At 38.5% G+C, this 19,666-nt stretch overlaps 1 protein-coding gene across 1 annotated transcript; it reads left to right on the top strand.

The window, feature by feature from the left end:
- On the top strand, nt 1-5,334 carry LOC106089155 (putative inorganic phosphate cotransporter). The gene is made up of 4 exons (XM_013254935.2): nt 1-293; nt 364-500; nt 3,451-4,542; nt 4,610-5,334. Exons 1-4 carry the CDS (start codon nt 230-232, stop codon nt 4,802-4,804), a joined length of 1,488 nt encoding a protein of 495 aa, XP_013110389.2. The 5' UTR covers nt 1-229; the 3' UTR covers nt 4,805-5,334.
- Nucleotides 5,335-19,666: the final 14,332 nt, after the last annotated feature.

The following is a 19,666-nucleotide window of genomic DNA, read 5'->3' on the forward strand; positions in this document are numbered from 1 at the left end:
TGTTTATTATTTTTTCTTCAGCAGTTTCAACTTCGTCATCAACTGCTTATCGCCGCGTCGCAAATTGCAAACCAAAGTTTTGCTGAGTTTTCAAAACCAAAAAACAACAAAAAAAACATTCCATAATATTAGCAAATATGTGCTAAATAGATAAGTGCCTGAGAAATCTTTCCTTAAATTTGTTTAGTTTTTGTGTATCTTTGTTTAACATTCCCTGTACAAAACAATTATGGTTTTTTGGTGTGATTGTTTGCGAAACAATGGCTATCAGCAAATCAATGGGGTTGGTCAAGGTAACACAGATTGTAATTTGATGAAGTTCCCCGATAAAAGCTCTCTTCCGTTGTTTGTTTCATTGTCTAGGTCCTCGATTTGGTGTGCGTCATGTACAATGCATTTTAGCCTTTTGTGGATTGGCAGTTGCCTATGCTTTGAGGGTCAATCTTTCGGTGGCCATAGTTGCTATGACAGACCGCAATGCTACAAATCCAAATTTCGAGGTATGTATTTACATCGGGGAGTGTTGAATGCTCTTTTAAGCCTAACATATGGGAATAATGATACATAACCAATTGTTGCTACGTATGGTATATAACTAAAGATATGAAACACTTGTGCGGATTATTTTGGAGCTTATCTCTTATCACAATGTTGTCTATTTTTGTCGACAAAATGACTTCAAAACAGACACTTTTTATTAACCCCGTTGAGTATGGCATCTATGATTCATAGATTTACAAAAATGAAAGAATATTAATGCAACCAAGCCCTATTTGGTTAGCTTAAAAGTCCATTAAATGAAAGATATTTTAGAAGAAAATTAGGAATGAAACGAAAGAGCCTCTAAGTCCTTAAAATGCCCATGAACAATCCAAATGTGGCTACAACAACAACAGAAGTCCCACAATGGAGTGTTCACTGAATCCGTAGCAGAATTGGAGCTCATAGGCGATCCATTCCTAACCATCGCATCGTCCGCTACGTTACTGCCCCTCCTTGATGGCCCGAAAATGTGTAGAGCCGTATAGACTTCCCCATGCTTGGAAGAAACTTCTCTTATCTCCTATCCCATCTCGAACTAAAATGGCCAGGCGCCATATTCCTTACCGCCGCCTGCCTATTCACTAATATCGTGGCAAGTTCTTATGGTGTTTAATGCAGGCAATCCTGCAGGGCTCTTAACCCCTGATGAATACAATGCGTCTACCAATGCCCATACCCACACAACCAAGGCTATGCATGAATACCAATTAGATCCCACGTTGTTTGGACGTGTTCTTCCCTTTGGTTAGGAGTGGGGCGCTATCTAAAACTCCTTCCGTCACACCTTGGGTCACGGCACCCTGTTGCAATGCAATTCCACATCGAGCTTGCCCTCTACTCGCGATTTGGGTTCAAACCACAGGAACCACGTTACTCCCCACTGGGTCCTCACCATAGTCAGACTGAGGTCAAAATCCCTGGGGCTCTTGACTTCCGTGGAACCAGATCAATGACTCCGTTCAGACTTTGTAGCCGATGCTACAATTAATTGAACCCCAAACAGTTCCGGACTGGTCACCTAGTGCAATGATAGCCTTATTTCGTGACAGTCCAATAGCGAAGCCGCTCTGTGGAAACAGAAGCTCTTGGGATCGGATTCAAATTCCGTGATCTGAGTCCACAAACCTTTTAACGTTCTATTGGGATTTGGATACAATCTGGAGCTGGACAATTCCATCAGCTGGGCAAGTGAGCCAACCTTCTAAATGCAACCATGCATGAATCTAAACTGTGCCACTTTTACGATATTAAGAAGACTAAGCATACCGAATGTCTTGGTTGTATACGGTCTTTGGACTTATCCTTCTTTAGTGAACACTGATTGAGCTTGAGCGTCAAGGCCAATGGCTTCCGAAAGAGCTCGGAGAATCTTCTCTTCAACTAATAACCATCTTTCAATGGAAAGCCGGCCTTCAGGATTGCTCCGGTCCAGGAAAGCCACCTATAGTTCAGACGCTGATGACAAGCTGGACAATTTCTTGGCTCTTTTGCCATCAGGCGCCTGTGCATCGCCAGATCGCTGCCGTTTGTTCCCTGGATTAGGCCTGTCATTTGAGTGACGTACCCTTGCCGGGAGGACACTCTCCTGACCACCCTTCCTGGCTTCAGCGGCAGGCCGTATCGGTCCATATTTTGATATAGCTGCCATATAAACCGATCTTGGGTCTTGACTTCTTGAGCAGCTAGAGGGCGCAATTCTTATCCGATTGGAATGAAATTTTGCACGACGTGTTTTGTTATGATATCCAACAACTGTGCCAAGTATGATTCAAATCGGTCCATAACCTTATATAGCTGCCATATAAACCGATCTTGGGTCTTGACTTCTTGAGCCTCTAGAAAGCGCAATTCTTATTCGATTGGAATAAAATTTTGCACGACGTGTTTCGCTATGACTTCCAACATCTGTGCTAAGTAAGGTTCAAATCAGTCCATGGTCTTATATAGCTGCCATATAAACCGATCTTGGGTCTTGATTTCTTGAGCCTCTAGAAGGCGCAATTCTTATCCGATTGGATTGAAATTTTGCACGATGTTTTTTGTTATGATATCCAACATCTGTGCCAAGTATGATTCAAATCGGTCCATAACCTTATATAGCTGCCATATAAACCGATCTTGGGTCTTGACTTCTTGAGCCTCTAGAGGGCGCAATTCTTATCCAATTGGAATTAAATTTTGCACGACGAGTTTCGCTATGACTTCCACCAACTGTGCTAAGTAAGGTTCAAATCGGCCCATAACCTGATATAGCTCTCATATAAACCCATCTGGGGACTTGACTTCTTGAGCCACTAGAGGACGCAATTATTATCCGATTTGAATGAAATTTTGCAAGACGTATTTTATTATGACTCTCAACAACTGTGGCAAATAAGATTCAAATGGGTTCATAACCTGATATAGCTGCCATATAAACCGATCAGGGATCTTGACTTTTTGAGCCTCTAGAGGTCGCAATTATTATCCGATTTGGCTGAAATTTTGTACGACGGATCCTCTCATGACCGTCAACATAAGTGTTTATTATGGTCTGAATCGGTCTATAGCCTGATACAGCTCCCATATAAATCGATCTCTCTATTTTACTCCTTGAGCCACTAGAGGGCGCAATTCATATTCGAATTGGCTGACATTCTACACAGGTCTCCAACATATAATTTAATTGTGGTCCGAACCGGACCATATCTTGATATCGCTCTAATAGCAGTGCAAATCTTTTCTTTTATCCTTTTTTTTTTGCCTAAGAAGAAATTCAGGGAAAAGATTTCGACAAATGCGATCCATGGTGGAGGGTATTTAAGATTCGGCCCGACCGAACTTGGCACGCTTTTACTTGTTTATGTTTGATTAATGTTTTTTTTTTTAACTTAAAAAAATTCTTTTTTTTCCTTCTCTATCCTGCAGGAATTCGATTGGGATGAAGGCGTTAAATCCTACCTCTTAAGTAGTTTCTTTTGGGGCTATGTTGTAACACAAGTTCCTGGTGGTTATCTCTCACATAAATATGGTGCTAAATACACATTCTTCTTTGGCGTTCTGTTTTGCTCAATTTTGGCCATACTAACACCCTTGGCCGCAGAAATAGGAGATTGGCCCCTGCTGATTGCTCTGCGTTCGGTGCAAGGACTTTGTCAGGGTATGATCTTCCCCTCGACCCATACGTTTCTTGCCAAATGGGCGCCCGCCGATGAAAGAGGACGTCTTGTCAGCTATTGTTACTCTGGATCTCAGTTTGGTACTGTTGTTATGCTATCCATAAGTGGATATATAGCCTCCTCCTGGATGGGTTGGCCGAGTATATTTTATGTTTCTGGCTTGGCGGGTATGATGTGGTGTTTCATTTGGTATTTCTACAGTGCAAGTACACCAGCACAACATCCAACCATAACAACACAAGAACGTAGATACATTGAAAGTTCGGGTCATGGAAGAAGACCCTCGGATGCGGGGCGCTCGGAAAATTTGCATTTGAAGACCCCTTGGCTAAAGATTTTATCCTCGCTGCCCTTTTGGACTTTGCTCATTGTACATTGTGCCAATAATTGGGGCTTTTGGACTTTACTAACCGAGATACCGACATTCCTTAAGAATATATTGGGTTTGGATATACGACACAATGGCCCTTTGTCGGCTTTACCTTATTTGGCCATGACTTTGTTGTCCTATGGCTTTATATGCATAGCCGATATTATGAATCGCACCAGTGTAATGCCTTTGGCATTTTCCCGAAAACTGTTCAACACGATAGGCATGTGGATACCCATGATAGCTTTGATGGGCCTGGGCTACATAACCACTGGGGAGAGCACAGTGTTGGCCATAGCTTTGTTGACCATAGCTGTGGGAGCCAATGCTGCCACCTACTTAGGCTTCCAGGTGAATCACATCGATTTGTCACCCAATTTTGCTGGCACCCTAATGGGCATAACAAATTGCGCCGCCAATGTAATGAGTATCATAGCACCCTTGACTGTGGGTCTTATAGTAACGGACGAGGTGAGTTTTTGTTTGGCTTAGAAGTAGTGTTGAACTTAAATAAACATTTTTTTTTATATGATTACAGACCAATCCCTTGCAATGGCGCATTGTCTTCTATATCACTGCGGCATTTTATTTCCTGGGCAATTTAATGTTTCTCATATTCGGCCGCACTTCTCCCAGGGCCTGGAACTTTGCTCAGCCAGCCAATCGAACCAATGCCACAGCAGTTGATGAAGAGGCTACCGAAACCGATCCTTTGCAACCCAATTCCACATAAGCATACCAAGCTGAAGCTTTTAGTCTTTCATTTCGGATTTTGTTTTACTACGATGATGATGATGATAACATTGTGATCTTTTTTTATGTGTTTGCATTATGCTTTTTTTTATAAATATGTACGCACATACATATGTTTATGCCTAGTTGATATGTATTATAAGGTATGCTCTCTGTCCTTGCTCTGAAAATTATGACCTGCCTATATATCGTACATAGTACATTGTTAAAGAGTGAAATTATATATAAGTATTTTTTTTAACTTATTTATGTATTACACAACTTTCGTAATGTCACAAAACTTACGATAATACAATTCATGCTTTTATGTATTTTATGTACAAACAGTTATGCTAATCGAAATCTCGAAAATGTAAAAAGAATTTATTTGCCTATAACGATAATACGGGTGAAGCAGTTGTTTTCACCAAAGCAAAATCAAAATCAATTAAAATTATAAATAAAATTGAAAATTTATTTATTTAAAAAGTTTATGGGCTTTAATAATAAATTATTATTATTTTTTTGTAATATTATTATTATGGTATTGGGTTGCCCAAAAAGTAATTGCGTATTTTTTATATAGTCGGCGTTGACAAATTTTTTCACAGCTTGTGACTCTGTAATTGCATTCTTTCTTCTGTCAGTTATCAGCTGTTACTTTTAGCTTGCTTTAGAAAAAAAGTGTAAAAAAAGTATATTTGATTAAAGTTCATTCTAAGTTTTATTAAAAATGCATTTACTTTCTTTTAAAAAATCCGCAATTACTTATTGGGCAACCCAATATTTAAGAATCCATTGCGTTATAACATAGCGGATCGATCGCGTTAATCGCAATGCTAAGATAAGAAGCTTCTTTCAAAAAAGCCATACCCTAAGCCAGACATAAGCAGATGATAACCATATTGTTGTACCACATTTGCATATAGAGGTGGCAAATGTAGAGGCCTCGTCAAGCTCTCATAGGCGAGCAAGCTCGTTCCGGTCTATACGACCAATCGCCTTGGGAACATGATGTCCATTGGTTATTTGAAGGCGCCAATAACTCGCCTTGTTATATCAAGTATCATAGGTACTCAGTAGTTGTACCAGAGCCAGTGCCGCCCGGCCTCTTACTGAGACTCTCCGCTCGATACCGCTGATTGTCCGCAACTGCTTGCTTGCTCCCCTACAGAAGCTTGAGCAGGATCGCCACCTCTACATGAAAATATGGCTACAACAACAACTCATCAGCGACCAGGCAACCCCTGGTCGATTATGGGTTCCATCAACTCACTCCTATACATAGAAGCAATAACTATGAAACTATCCCTGTGGTTAATCATGTACAGCTTTTTTCCTGATCCATCTTGTAATGGTCTAAAAATATTGGATCTGCATATCGGTCGTTTTATTAAACCTTTAATGACATTGCATAGTGTAGGATGGTCTCCATCGTGATGGCAAAGAATGTAAGGCTATGGGTTATTGGGTCAGCTTATAGAGCTGAAATTCGGCATGACGTGTTTCGGTATGACTTCCAACAACTGTGCTAAGTGTAGTAGAAATCGGTCCGTAACCTTATATAGCTGTCATATAAACCAATCTGGGGTCTTGACTTCTTGAGCCGCTAGAGGACGCAATTCCTATCCGATTTGGCTGAAATTCTGCGTGCCGTGTTTGGATCTGTGTATCGGTCCTTTTATTAAACCTTTAATGACATTGCATAGTGTAGGATGGTCTCCATCGTGATGGCAAAGAATGTAAGGCTATGGGTTATTGGGTCAGCTTATAGAGCTGAAATTCGGCATGACGTGTTTCGGTATGACGTCCAACAACTGTACAAAGTATGGTTCAAATCGGTCCATAACCTGATATAGCTGTCATATAAACCGATCTGGGAACTTTTGAAATGATGTGGGGTGACGAGAAAATGCATTATTTTTACGAATGGATTCATAGACAATGAAAATGGCATTCAAACCGTTCTCTGGTATGGAGTAAAACAAACTTGCTCACATATGCAGCTTAACGACAACTTACAACAACAACAACTCCCTATTCTAAAGACCTGAGAATTCCATTGATAACAAAGAGCCTCAATAATAATAATAAAATCCTTCCATGTGATTAAAAAATAGATGGGAACTTTATGCCTCTGCCCTAGCAAGCAAAATTTTTTTGCAAAATGAGGATTTCCCATTATATTTGTGCAGAAAATCTGAATTTTTAATTGCATTTCCTTAAATCGCTCCCTTAAATTTCAATGATAACAAAAACATTCATACTCAAATACCTTTAATGTTGTCAACGTATCACCTAACGGTTCATGCAATGTCCAATGCAAAAGCAACTCATACACCTACATGCAATACACCTAATTGTGTTTGAATACATGTACCTATTTACAACAAAAGAATGAAAAAAAATTCTAACTTACCTTTCTTTGCATTTCAGCTACATCACCGTTGAATTTGTTTATGTCGAAAAGACGCATTAAATATTTTTGTCACTTTTGGTTCCACTGCATGGTGAGCCAGCCAACATTAAAACAAGAACGGAAACAGTTCATTCATAATACAACTACAACTAGAAAGCTGGCGGCGTATATTAGCAGCGCTGTTTTGCCATTTCTCACATTTGATGCACACAAACACATTCGAAAACTTTTTATATTGCAGAAATTTTGGTTCACTATTATATCCATACACTAAATAACACCTGATGCATTGCTTTGCTTTTTACGGCTCGTGCGTTTTTATTGACATTAACACAACAACACATTTTTGCACAACGGTTAATTGCATTTTTTTTTTCACACACACAACTCATTTTTCACCCGGCATCGAAAATTGTCGACCGATTAGCACGAATTTTACATAACAACTAATTCAAGGGCAAAAGAAGTGATTGCCTTCTTCCCCAATACATCTTATTTGTGTGAAGCTCTCAATGTGGTGAGCGAAAGTTACAGGGATCTTCTTTAACTGTTCTGTTTACCATGCAATGCTCTTCAAACTTTTCTCTTAACATTACTCTCATGGTGTTTGGTTATGTTCTATGTGGATTTCTGTTGGTTGGGTGCGGAGGGAGAAGATATGACTTTCTATACTAAATGAAGATGTAAAGGCAACAACAAATCTGGAAAAAATGTCAAACCACGACTAATCCATTCTCAAAGAAATTCTCTATGGAAATCAAATTATGTTATTAATTACATTTTTCTATGAAAATCAAATTGTGAGAGAGAAAAACATAAAGAAGTAAAGCCGATTTAAATATATTGACTTCATACCTACTTGGCGTAAATGTTAAAAGTCGTAACTTAACATAAGCATTATGTTGAAGCATTTCCTATTTCTTTAACAGTCGCTGGCTTTAGGTTAAATCGGGTTGAAAAGAGTGTACGTATATTTATCCGCCCCTTGCCACTATGGACATACACCTAAAGCTGTTATCACACGATATGTGCGTTACATATGTATGTATGTATGTGCGATCACTTTCTGTATTCATAAGACTTTCCTTAGATACGTCAAAAATGAATAGAGTGCGCTCTAATCGGCATATATTCATATGAGGCATTCTCCCAAAAAAAAAGCCACTTGAAAAAAGGTGTTCATATATCTGTTCTATCTTTTGTCTGCCTGGTTCTCTTGAATATTCAGATCTCGGAACTCTGCGACTATAGTGGTGTGCGTCTGGGTCGAGTAGGTCTAGCTGGGCAGTTAAAACAGGTGACGTGTGGTCCCAGTTCACAATCGGGACACACACCCTGTAGGTTGGCATCAATTCTTGTCCTGTAGAAGTTGAGGCGGCTGCATCTGCTGGATCATAATGAGAACTACTCTGGTTTGCCGAGAAGGGATTTTTTTTAGGCGTAATGGGTTGCTGTCGTTCTCTAGCATCTGCACAGACAGAATATTCCTTCATAAGTGTAATGATCGGCTTTCATAACCTTAAATATTATGAAAATATTTATTATATTAATGAAAAAATCATAAATATTATGAAAAGTCTTATTGAAAGAAAGTGTATGAATATGATCGTTTATGAAAAAAGTTCATACATGTAAAGAAACTTTTCATAATATTAATAATTTTAATCATAAATATAAAAATTATGTTATTAATAAAATATATTCACATAGGTATACAATGAAAATTGTCTCATTTATGAAAATTTGAACTTGAAGTCAAGTTCAAGCAAACTACTTAATGTATACTTGGAAGAGGTGCAGCATTCTGCCACAATTTCTTGTTTGTTCACTTGATGTCCATTTTTGCTCACATGCTTTTATTGTGTTCAGAAGAAAGAATGAAAAACACACACATGCATACCTACTTGCATGTTTGGCATTACAACAATGCACAGTATTAGATCTCTGCTATTGGGTGTTTTTAACTATGCCTATGTTATGACATGTTATGACAATTTATCATAGACTGAATGTTAAATTTTCATAAATTTTATGGCATGTTTCATTGAATTGAGATTTATGAAATGAGTTTCATGAATGTTATGAAATGTTTCATAGTTATCACACTGGCGCTGCATAACTTACCACGATCGGGCAATTGCTTTGTGCGTGGTCAACAAGATTGCGTTGCCGGCAGCATTTGTGGTGCCAGTGATTTGACGGCTTTGCTTCTATTTCTGACCTTATCGCAAATTGCAGTGGCATGTGAGGAGAATTTGTAAAAGAGCTTTCAAATGCGACACCAAGTATTTTGGGGCACTTGATGGCCCGAAGGTAGTGCTCCTCGACAAAGTCCTAAAGATGGGTAAGCTCGTTCCGGTCCATAGCACCGATCGTTGCAGGAACGTGATGGCCATTGGTTATTTAAAGGTTCCAAAAAAAAGGGGTTGCGGTCCCTAAGACCGATCGCTTCGGAAACGTGATGGCCATTGGTTATTTAAAGGCGCCAAAAAACTCGCCTTGCCATATCGCATGCATTATAGGCACTCTGTATTTAAATTTTGTGATACATGGTTTTAAAATGTAGGAAATTCTGAACAAAAAACTCTTTAGGCGTTTTTAAATCCATTCATTTGTTTTTAAGTTATAGCGGTTTGAACATTTTTCTGCTAAAAAGTGACAGAGTGACAAACCTGCGTCACACAGATCTAAATTCATACTCTTTCTTTTAGTTTTTACATGTACTAATACATATATAAATGCCATAAAAAATATGAACACTTTTTTCAAGTGGCTTTTTTTTTGGGAGAATGCCTCATATGAATATATGCCGATTAGAGCGCACTATTCATTTTTGACGTATCTAAGGAAAGTCTTATGAATACAGAAAGTGAACGCACATACATACACATGTAACGCACATATCGTGTGATAGCAGCTTTAGGTGTATGTCCATAGTGGCAAGGGGCGGATAAATATACGTACACTCTTTTCAACCGAACCTAACTTCCATGCTACTCACAATATACCTAATTGTTCTCCATTCCACGCCTCTAAAATGCTTCAACTCTGGTATTGAGTTCTCGCCTAAGTGCCGGAGACTGTCAAAGCCATAGGAAATGCTTCAACATAATGCTTATGTTAAGTTACGACTTTTAACATTTACGCTAAGTAGGTATGAAGTCAATATATTTATTAAATCGCCTTTACTTCTTTTTTTTTTCTATCTCACAATTTGATTTTCATAGAAAAATAACATAATTTGATTTCCATAGAGAATTTCTTTGAGAATAGATTAGTCGTGGTTTGACATTTTTTCCCAGATTTGGCCCTTTTCATCTTTATTTAGTACAGAAAGTCTCCTCTTCCCCAACCCCACCCAACCAACAGAAACCCACATAGAACATAGCCAAACACCATGAGAGTAATGTTGAGAGAAAAGTTTGAAGAGCATTGCATGTTAAACAGAACAGTAAAAGAAGATCCCTGTAACTCACCGCTCACCACATTGAGAGTTTCACACAAATAAGATGTATTGGGGAAGAAGGCAATCACTTCTTTCCCCCTTGAATTAGTTGTTATGTAAAATTTGTGCTAATCGGTCGACAATTTTCGATGTCGGGTGAAAATTGAGTTGTGTGTGTGTGTGAAAAAAATGCAATTAACCGTTGTGCAAAATGTGTTGTTGTGTTAATGTCAATAAAAACGCATGAGCCGCAAAAAGCAAAGCAATGCATCAGGTGTTATTTAGTGTATGGCTTTTTTTTAATAGTGGACCAAAATTTCTGCAATATAAAAAGTTTTCGAATGTGTTTGTGTGCATCAAATATGAGAAATGGCAAAACAGCGCTGCTAATATACGCCGCCAGCTTTCTAGTTGTAGTTGTATTATGATTGAACTGTTTCCGTTCTTGTTTAATGTTGGCAGGCTCACCATGCAGTGAAACCAAAAGTATTTAACAAAAATGGACAAAAATATTTAATGCGTCTCTTCGACATAACAAATTCAACTCTGAAGTAGCTGAAATACAAAGAAAGGTAAGTTAGAATTTTTTTTTCATTTTTTTGCTGTACATATGTACATGTATTCAAACACAAATAGGTGTATCGCATGTAGGTGTATGGGTTGCTTTTGCATTGGACATTGCATGAACCGTTAGGTGATACGTTGACAACATTAAAGGTATTTGAGTATGAATGTTTTTGTTATCATTGAAATTTAAGGGGGCGATTTAAGGAATTAAAAATTCAGATTTTCTGCACAAAGATAATGGGGCATCCTCATTTTGCAAAAAAAAATTGCTTGCTAGGGCAGAGGCATAAAGTTCTTATCTATTTTTTAATCACATGGAAGGATTTTATTATTATTATTGAGGCTCTTTGTTATCAATGGAATTTTCAGGTCTTCAGAATAGGGAGTTGTTGTTGTTGTAGCAACATTTGTTTGTGGAAGTAGCGATCCTCGTTAAGCTGCATATGTGAGCAAGTTTATTTGACTCCATACTAGAGAACGGTTTGAATGCCATTTTCATTGTCTATGAATCCATTCGTAAAAATAATGCATTTTCTCGTCACCCCACATCATTTCAAAACAAGTTCCCAGATCGGTTTATATGACAGCTATATCAGATTATGGACCGATTTGAACCATACTTTGTACAGTTGTTGGAAGTCACAACAAAACACGGCATGCAGAATTTCAGCCAAATCGGATAGGAATTGCGTCCTCTAGCGGCTCAAGAAGTCAAGATCCCAGATCGGTTTATATGACAGCTATATAAGGTTACGGACCGATTTCTACCATACTTAGCACAGTTGTTGGAAGTCATACCGAAACACGTCATGCCGAATTTTAGCTCTATAAGCTGACCCAATAACCCATAGCCTTACATTCTTTGCCCTCACGATGGAGACCATCCTACACTATGCAATGTCATTAAAGGTTTAATAAAAGGACCGATACACATATCCAATATTTTTAGACCATTACAAGATGGATCAGGAAAAAAGCTGTACACGATTAACCACAGGGATAGTTTCATAGTTATTTCTTCTATGTATAGGAGTGAGTTGATGGAACCCATAATCGACCAGGGGTTGCCTGGTCGCTGATGAGTTGTTGTTGTAGCCATATTTTCATGTAGAGGTGGCGATCCTGGTCAAGCTTCTGTAGGGGAGAAAGCTCGTTCCCATCCAAAGGACTGATCGCAGCGGGAAAAACGGAGGCCATTGATTATTTAAAGGCACCAATAACTCGCATTGTCATATTGAGTATAATAGGCCCTCAGTATTTGTGCAAGAGCCAGTGCCGCCCGACCTCTCACGGAGTACCTCCGCTCGTTACCATTGATTGTCCGCAACTGCTGTTGCATCTACTCCGTATGGAGTGTTCCACTATCTGCAACCTGTGGATTGGAAGCTCGCAGCTAAGCTTCTCGTGACAGCAATGAACACCGCACAGATCGGATCTCAATGTTCCAGCCTGTGTGGTGCTCAAAGCTATCCCGTGCCGGGGTGTTGTGTTCCATCTTTAATGTGCCTGGTTCCCTGCAAAAATGTTCTATCGTGCGAGTCATTAAATCTGCACAAGGAAGTTGAAAACAATCTTAGGCGATATAATTTTTATACCCTCCACCATAAGATGGGGGGTATACTAATTTCGTCATTCTGTTTGTAACTTCTCGAAATATTCGTCTGAGACCCCATAAAGTATATATATTCTTGATCGTCGTGTCATTTTATGTCGATCTAGCCATGTCCGTCCGTCTGTCCGTCCGTCCGTCCGTCCGTCCGTCCGTCCGTCTGTCTGTCGAAAGCACGCTAACTTCCGAAGGAGTAAAGCTAGCCGCTTGAAATTTTGCACAAATACTTCTTATTAGTGTAGGTCGGTTGGTATTGTAAATGGGCCATATCGGTCCATGTTTTGATATAGCTGCCATATAAACCGATCTTGGGTCTTGACTTCTTGAGCCTCTAGAGTGCGCAATTCTTTTCCGATCGGAATGAAATTTTGCACTACGTGTTTTGTTATGATATCCAACAACTGCGCCAAGTATGGTTCAAATCGGTCCATAACCTGATATAGCTGCCATATAAACCGATCTTGGGTCTTGACTTCTTGAGCCTCTAGCGTGCGCAATTCTTATCCGATCAGAATCAAATTTTGCACGACGTGTTTTGTTATTATATCCAACAACTGTGCCAAGTATGGTTCAAATCGGTCAATAACCTGATATAGCTGCCATGTAAACCGATCTTGGGTCTTGACTTCTTGAGCCTCTAGAGTGCGCAATTCTTATCCGATTGGAATGAAATTTTGTACGACGTGTTTTGTTATGATATCCAACAACTGCGCCAAGTATAGTTCAAATCGGTCCATAATCTGATATAGCTGCCATATAAACCGATCTTGGATCTTGACTTCTTGAGCCTCTAGAGGTCGCAACTCTTATCCGAATGGACTGGAATTTCGCACGACGTGTTTTGTTATGATACCCAACAACTGTGCAAAGTATGGTTTAAATCGGTCCATAACCTGATATAGCTGCCATATAAACCGATCTTGGGTCTTGACTTCTTGAGCCTCTAAAGGGCACAATTCTTATCCGATTTGAATGAATTTTTGCACGAAGTATTTCGTTATGATATCCAACAACTGTGCCAAGTATGGTTGAAATCGGTCCATAACCTGATATAGCTGTCATATAAACAGATCTGGGGATTTGACTTCTTGGGCTTTTAGAGGGCGCAATTCCTATCCGATTTGGCTGAAATTTTGCGTGACGTATTTTATTTTTTCTTTCAACAACTGTGTCAAATAAGGTTCAAATCGGTTCATATCCTGATATAGCTGCCATATAAACCGATTTGGGATCTTGACTTCTTGACCCCTAGAGGTCGCAATTATTATCCGATATGCCTGAAATTTTGTACGACGGATCCTCTCATGACCATCAACAAACGTGTTTATTATGGTCTGAATCGGTCTATAGCCCGATACAGATCCCATATAAATCGTTCTCTCTATTTTACTTCGTGAGCCCCAATGGGCGCAATTCTTATACGAATTGGCTGAAATTTTACACAGGTCTCCAACATATAATTTAATTGTGGTCCGAACCGGACCATATCTTGATATCGTTTTAATAGCAGAGCAACTCTTTTCTTATATCCTTTTTTTTTTTTGTCTAAGAAGAGATGCCGGGAAAAGAACTCGACAAATGCGATTCATGGTGGAGGGTATATAAGATTCGGCCCGGCCGAACTTAGCACGCTTTTACTTGTTTACTCTAATTAGTGTCTCTTTACGAGAGAAAACGTGCCACTTGGTGATATATACCCATGGGTGACTAAATAGGGACTAAAAAAAGTTTTTTTTTTGCTTAGTGTTTTTTTTTACCTGTTGGAGTGTTGTTTATTTTTATTTCTCTTTCTAACTTAATTGATTTCTTTTTCAAATCGAGATAATTATTCGAAGATTTTATTTGCAATGATTCTCCTTGACTGGGATTTGAACAGCCAACCTTACGATTGTGAGGCGTGCCATCCCTCTGTGCTACGCGACTTTCTTCATTACAGAAGGCTCTTGTGTGGGTTTTTTGACTTATCGTCCAAAACAACAACAAATAATCTATTTTTAAATTTGTAACAATAACAGTTGATTATGAGAAACTAATTAACGAAACATGAATGGTAGAATTCCGATAGTACTATCATACATAAGGATCTAAAAAGTGACAATTCTGGTATGGAATGAGAAAGTCACTTTCAAATGTTTGGAGGGTTCTGTTATATATTCAGATCCATGAACTCTGCGGCTATATTAGTGTGTATTCAGTGGGATCTGTGTCTGAGTCGATCGGATCTGGCTAGGCAGTTAAGTTTGGCATCAATCCCTGCTCTGTAGAAGTTGAGGCGGCTGTATCTGCTGGATCGCAATTGAGAACTACTTTGGTTAGCTATTCACCGCATCTGCTAAGAAAATTTAAAATTGTTTTTCCAAATTTTTAACCCTTTATGCCTCCTTTGATTTTTTTCAATTATTTCATGTTCCTTATTTCATCACCTTTCTGCCCTACTAAGGAAATTTTGGGACAGCCATATTTGTAAGAGATAGAAATTAATTAATCTGGTCACCCAAACTCTCTGAATGTTCGTTCGATTCGAATAACATCGTCATTTGTCTAGCGATTCTCACGAAATTTTGCCCGAGAGATTTTCTTATGGCTCCCCACATAACTGGTAAATTTCATAGAAATCGGTTCAGATTTTGATATAGCTCCCATATATATGTTTCGCCCGATTTGTACTAATAAGTCGATAATTTGGTCTCTTCTTAACCGATTCGCACGAAATTTTGCACGATCGATTCTTTTATGAATCCCGCCATTACTTGTGAATTTCATAGATAGGTCCAGAATTGGATATATAAAATTTAGGAAATTCTGAACAAAAACTTTTTAGGTGTTTTTTAATCGATTAATTTGTTTTTAAGTTATAGCGGTATGAACATTTTTTTGCTTAAAAGTTTGAATCGAGACAGACCTGCATCACACAGATCTAAATGCATACTCTTTCTTTTAGTTTTCACATGTACTAAAACATATATAAATGCCATAAAAAATATGAACACTTTTTTCGAGTGTACTTTTTTTGGGAGAATACCTCATATGAATATATGCCGATTAGAGCGCACTCTATTCGTTTTTGGCGTACCTTAGGAAAGTCTTAATACAATATGTTCTATGCAGAAAGACCGCGCACACATACACATGTAACGCACATATCGTGTGATAGCAGCTTTAGGTGTATGTCCATAGTGGCATGGGGCGGATAAATATACGTACACTCTTTTCAACCCCACCTAACCTCCATGCTACCCACAATATCCCTAAATGTTCTTCATTCCACGCCTCTAAAATGCTTCAAGTCTGGTATTGAGTTCTCGCGTAAATGTCAGAGACTGTTAATGATATAGGAAATTTAATGCTTATGTTAAGTTACACTTTCAAAATTAACGCCAAGTAGGTATGAAGTCAATATATTTAAACCGCCTTTACTTCTTTGTTTTTCTCTCTCACAATTTGATTTTCATAGAAAAATGTTAGTAATAACATAATTTGATTTCCATAGAGAATTTCTTTGAGAATAGATTAGTCGTGGTTTGACATTTTTTTCCAGATTTGTTGTTGCCTTCCTGGCCCTTTTCATCTTTATTTAGTACGGAAAGTCACCTCTTCCCCAACCCCACTCAACCAACAGAAACTCACATAGAACATAGCTAAACACCATGAGAGTAATGTTGAGAGAAAAGTTTGAAGAGCATTGCATGTTAAACAGAACAGTAAAAGAAGATCCCTTTAACTCACCGCTCACCACATTGAGAGTTTCACACAAATAAGATGTATTGGGGAAGAAGGCAATCACTTCTTTCCCCCTTGAATTAGTTGTTATGTAAAATTCGTGCTAATCGGTCGACAATTTTCGATGCCGGGTGAAAATTGAGTTGTGTGTGTGTGTGAAAAAAATGCAATTAACCGTTGTGCAAAAATGTGTTGTTGTGTTAATGTCAATAAAAACGCATGAGCCGCAAAAAGCAAAGCAATGCATCAGGTGTTATTTAGTGTAAGGATTTTTTTTAATAGTCGCCCTTGAATTAGTTGTTATGTAAAATTGGTGCCGGGTGAAAATTGAGTTGGTGCGTGAAAAAAATGCAATTAACCGTTGTGCAAAATGTGTTGTTGTGTTAATGTCAATAAAAACGCATGAGCCGCAAAAGGCAAAGCAATGCATCAGGTGTTATTTAGTGTATGGATTTTTTTTTAATAGTGGACCAAAATTTCTGCAATATAAAAAGTTTTCGAATGTGTTTGTGTGCATTATATGTGAGAAATGGCAAAACAGCGCTGCTAATATACGCCGCCAGCTTTCTAGTTGTAGTTGTATTATGATTGAACTGTTTCCGTTCTTGTTTAATGTTGGCTGGCTCACCATGCAGTGGAACCAAAAGTATTTAACCAAAAAGGACAAAAATATTTAATGCGTCTCTTCGACATAAACAAATTCAACTGTGAAGCAGCTGAAATGCAAAGAAAGGTAAGTTAGATTTTTTTTCATTCTTTTGTTGTACATAGGTACATGTATTCAAACACAAATAGGTGTATTGCATGTAGGTGTATGAGTTGCTTTTGCATTGGACATTGCATGAACCGTTAGGTGATACGTTGACAACATTAAAGGTATTTGAGTATGAATGTTTTTGTTATCATTGAAATTTAAGGGGGCGATTTAAGGAATTAAAAATTCAGATTTTCTGCACAAAGATAATGGGATATCCTTATTTTGCAAAACATTTTTGCTTGTTAGGGCAGGGGCAGGGAGTCCTATCTATATTTTAATCACATGGAAGGGTTTTATTACCTTTTTTGAGGCCCTTTGTTATCGATGGAATTTTCAGGTCTTCAGAATAGGGAGTTGTTGTTGTTGTAGCCACATTTGTTTGTGGAAGTAGTGATCCTCGTTAAGCTCCATGCGTGAGCAAGTTTGTTTCAGTCCGTACCAGAGAGCGGGTTGAATGCCATTTTCATTGTCAATGAATCCATTCGTAAAAATAATGCATTTTCTCCTCACCCCACATCATTTCAAAACAACAACATTCAACACTATTCATAGAAAGAGAATATGACGAAACGCGTGCATTGCTTGTTTTTTGTTAATCGCACTAACACTCTCAAAGGCAACGAATATGCCTAGAATTTTGTGAATCATTTTAGTATTGATTGAATAAAGCCTTATAGCTTTCAAAGGGAATATTTTTATATACTTTGTTAATTTCTGTTGTACCCACCACCATAGAATGGGGAAAGGTATTGGGGAAGAGAATTTGGAGCCAAGTATCTAGGGAGCCGCCGTGCACCCAAAAGAACCCCAAACGAACATACATATAGGCCAATGTGAGATTTAAATCAAATGGATTTGGGATAGAGCTGCCAAAATATCGATGGCACTATCGCTAGTATCGATATTTTATTTTTTGTCAGCATATCGATTGATATTTTTCCTATCGATATTATCGGCAAAGTTTATTTTTTTTGCAAAATTGAACAAAAAATTGATACAAACGTATCCTATGAGAAACATTGCGCCTATAGAGGGCACAGTTTTCATCCGATTGGCCTAAAATGTTGTATAATGATTACCCTAATGACTTTTAACTTTATTAAATTTGGTTTTATTCGGCCTGTGCATTGATATTGCTGTTAAAGGGTGATTTTTATGAGCTATAGGAAAGTTAAAAAAAAAGAATACATGAAATTCAGAAAAATGCATGAAATCTTTAATTGAAACGATAGTACGGTTCATATTATTTAATGTTTGAAGATCATGCAAATGTTGATCGTGACTGCGCTTCAAATGGTCCATCCGATTAATCCAATTTTGCATATTCTTTCCAATATTTCGGCCGGTATCTCACGAATAAATGCTTAAATTTTGTCTTTCAATGCGTCAATCGAAGCGGACTTATCTGTACAGACACAAAATATATTCATTTACAGGTAGGGGCAGTTATCCAACAACAATATATTGAGTGCACTATCTGTCAAAATCAGTGATTAGTGCAACTCTGATTTTGAGTATGTTACACAACCAAAACTGGTAATTATGTCATGTATAGACATGAGCTTTAACATAGCCCCACAAAAAATAGTCTAAGGGCGTTAAATCGCACGATCTAGGCGGCCAATGTTACGCGTGCTTTGTGGCATATGGTGCCGTCTTGTTGAAATCACATGTCATGCAAGTCAAGCCCTTGCATTTTGGGCAAAAATAAAGATGGGTATCATTTCACGGTATCGCTCGCCATTCACAGTAAAGTTACGATTCGCATCGTCTTTGAAGAAGTTCGATCCAATGATGCCACCAGCCCATAAACCAAACCAAACTGTGACTTTTTCTGGATGCATTGGCAGCTCTTGCAATGCTTCTGGCTGATCTTCACCCCAAAATCGATAATTCTGGTTATTTACGTACCAATTGAGCCGAAAATGAGTGCGCCATGGGCTTTCTTAACAGAGCAAGTCAAACTCTTGCATTTTGTTGGATATCGTTGGATATCGTTTCACGGTAGCGCTCACCATTCACAGCCATGAGACTCACTTAGTCGTTTTTGTCCATTGTGATACCACAGGAACAGAAGAAGGAAGATGTCTTCTAGTCCCTACAGTTGAACCATCCAGATAGCTTTAAAAAGCCCAATAACTTGCGAATGTTTACATCCGCTTAATCAGACAGGTTCTCAAAGAAATGAGAACCTAAAGCCGAACTCCTAACTGCTAGTGCGGGACACACACACAGAAGGTGTCCTATAGTCTCTTCTTCTTAGACGTACTTACAGCTTCTGCAAAAGTCTTTGCTGCCAACCTTCAGTCCGTCAGCATGTTTTCCAATCAGACAGTGACCTGTCAT

Source organism: Stomoxys calcitrans, chromosome 5, assembly GCF_963082655.1.
Source record: "Stomoxys calcitrans chromosome 5, idStoCalc2.1, whole genome shotgun sequence".
Classification (NCBI taxonomy): Eukaryota; Metazoa; Arthropoda; class Insecta; order Diptera; family Muscidae; genus Stomoxys; species Stomoxys calcitrans.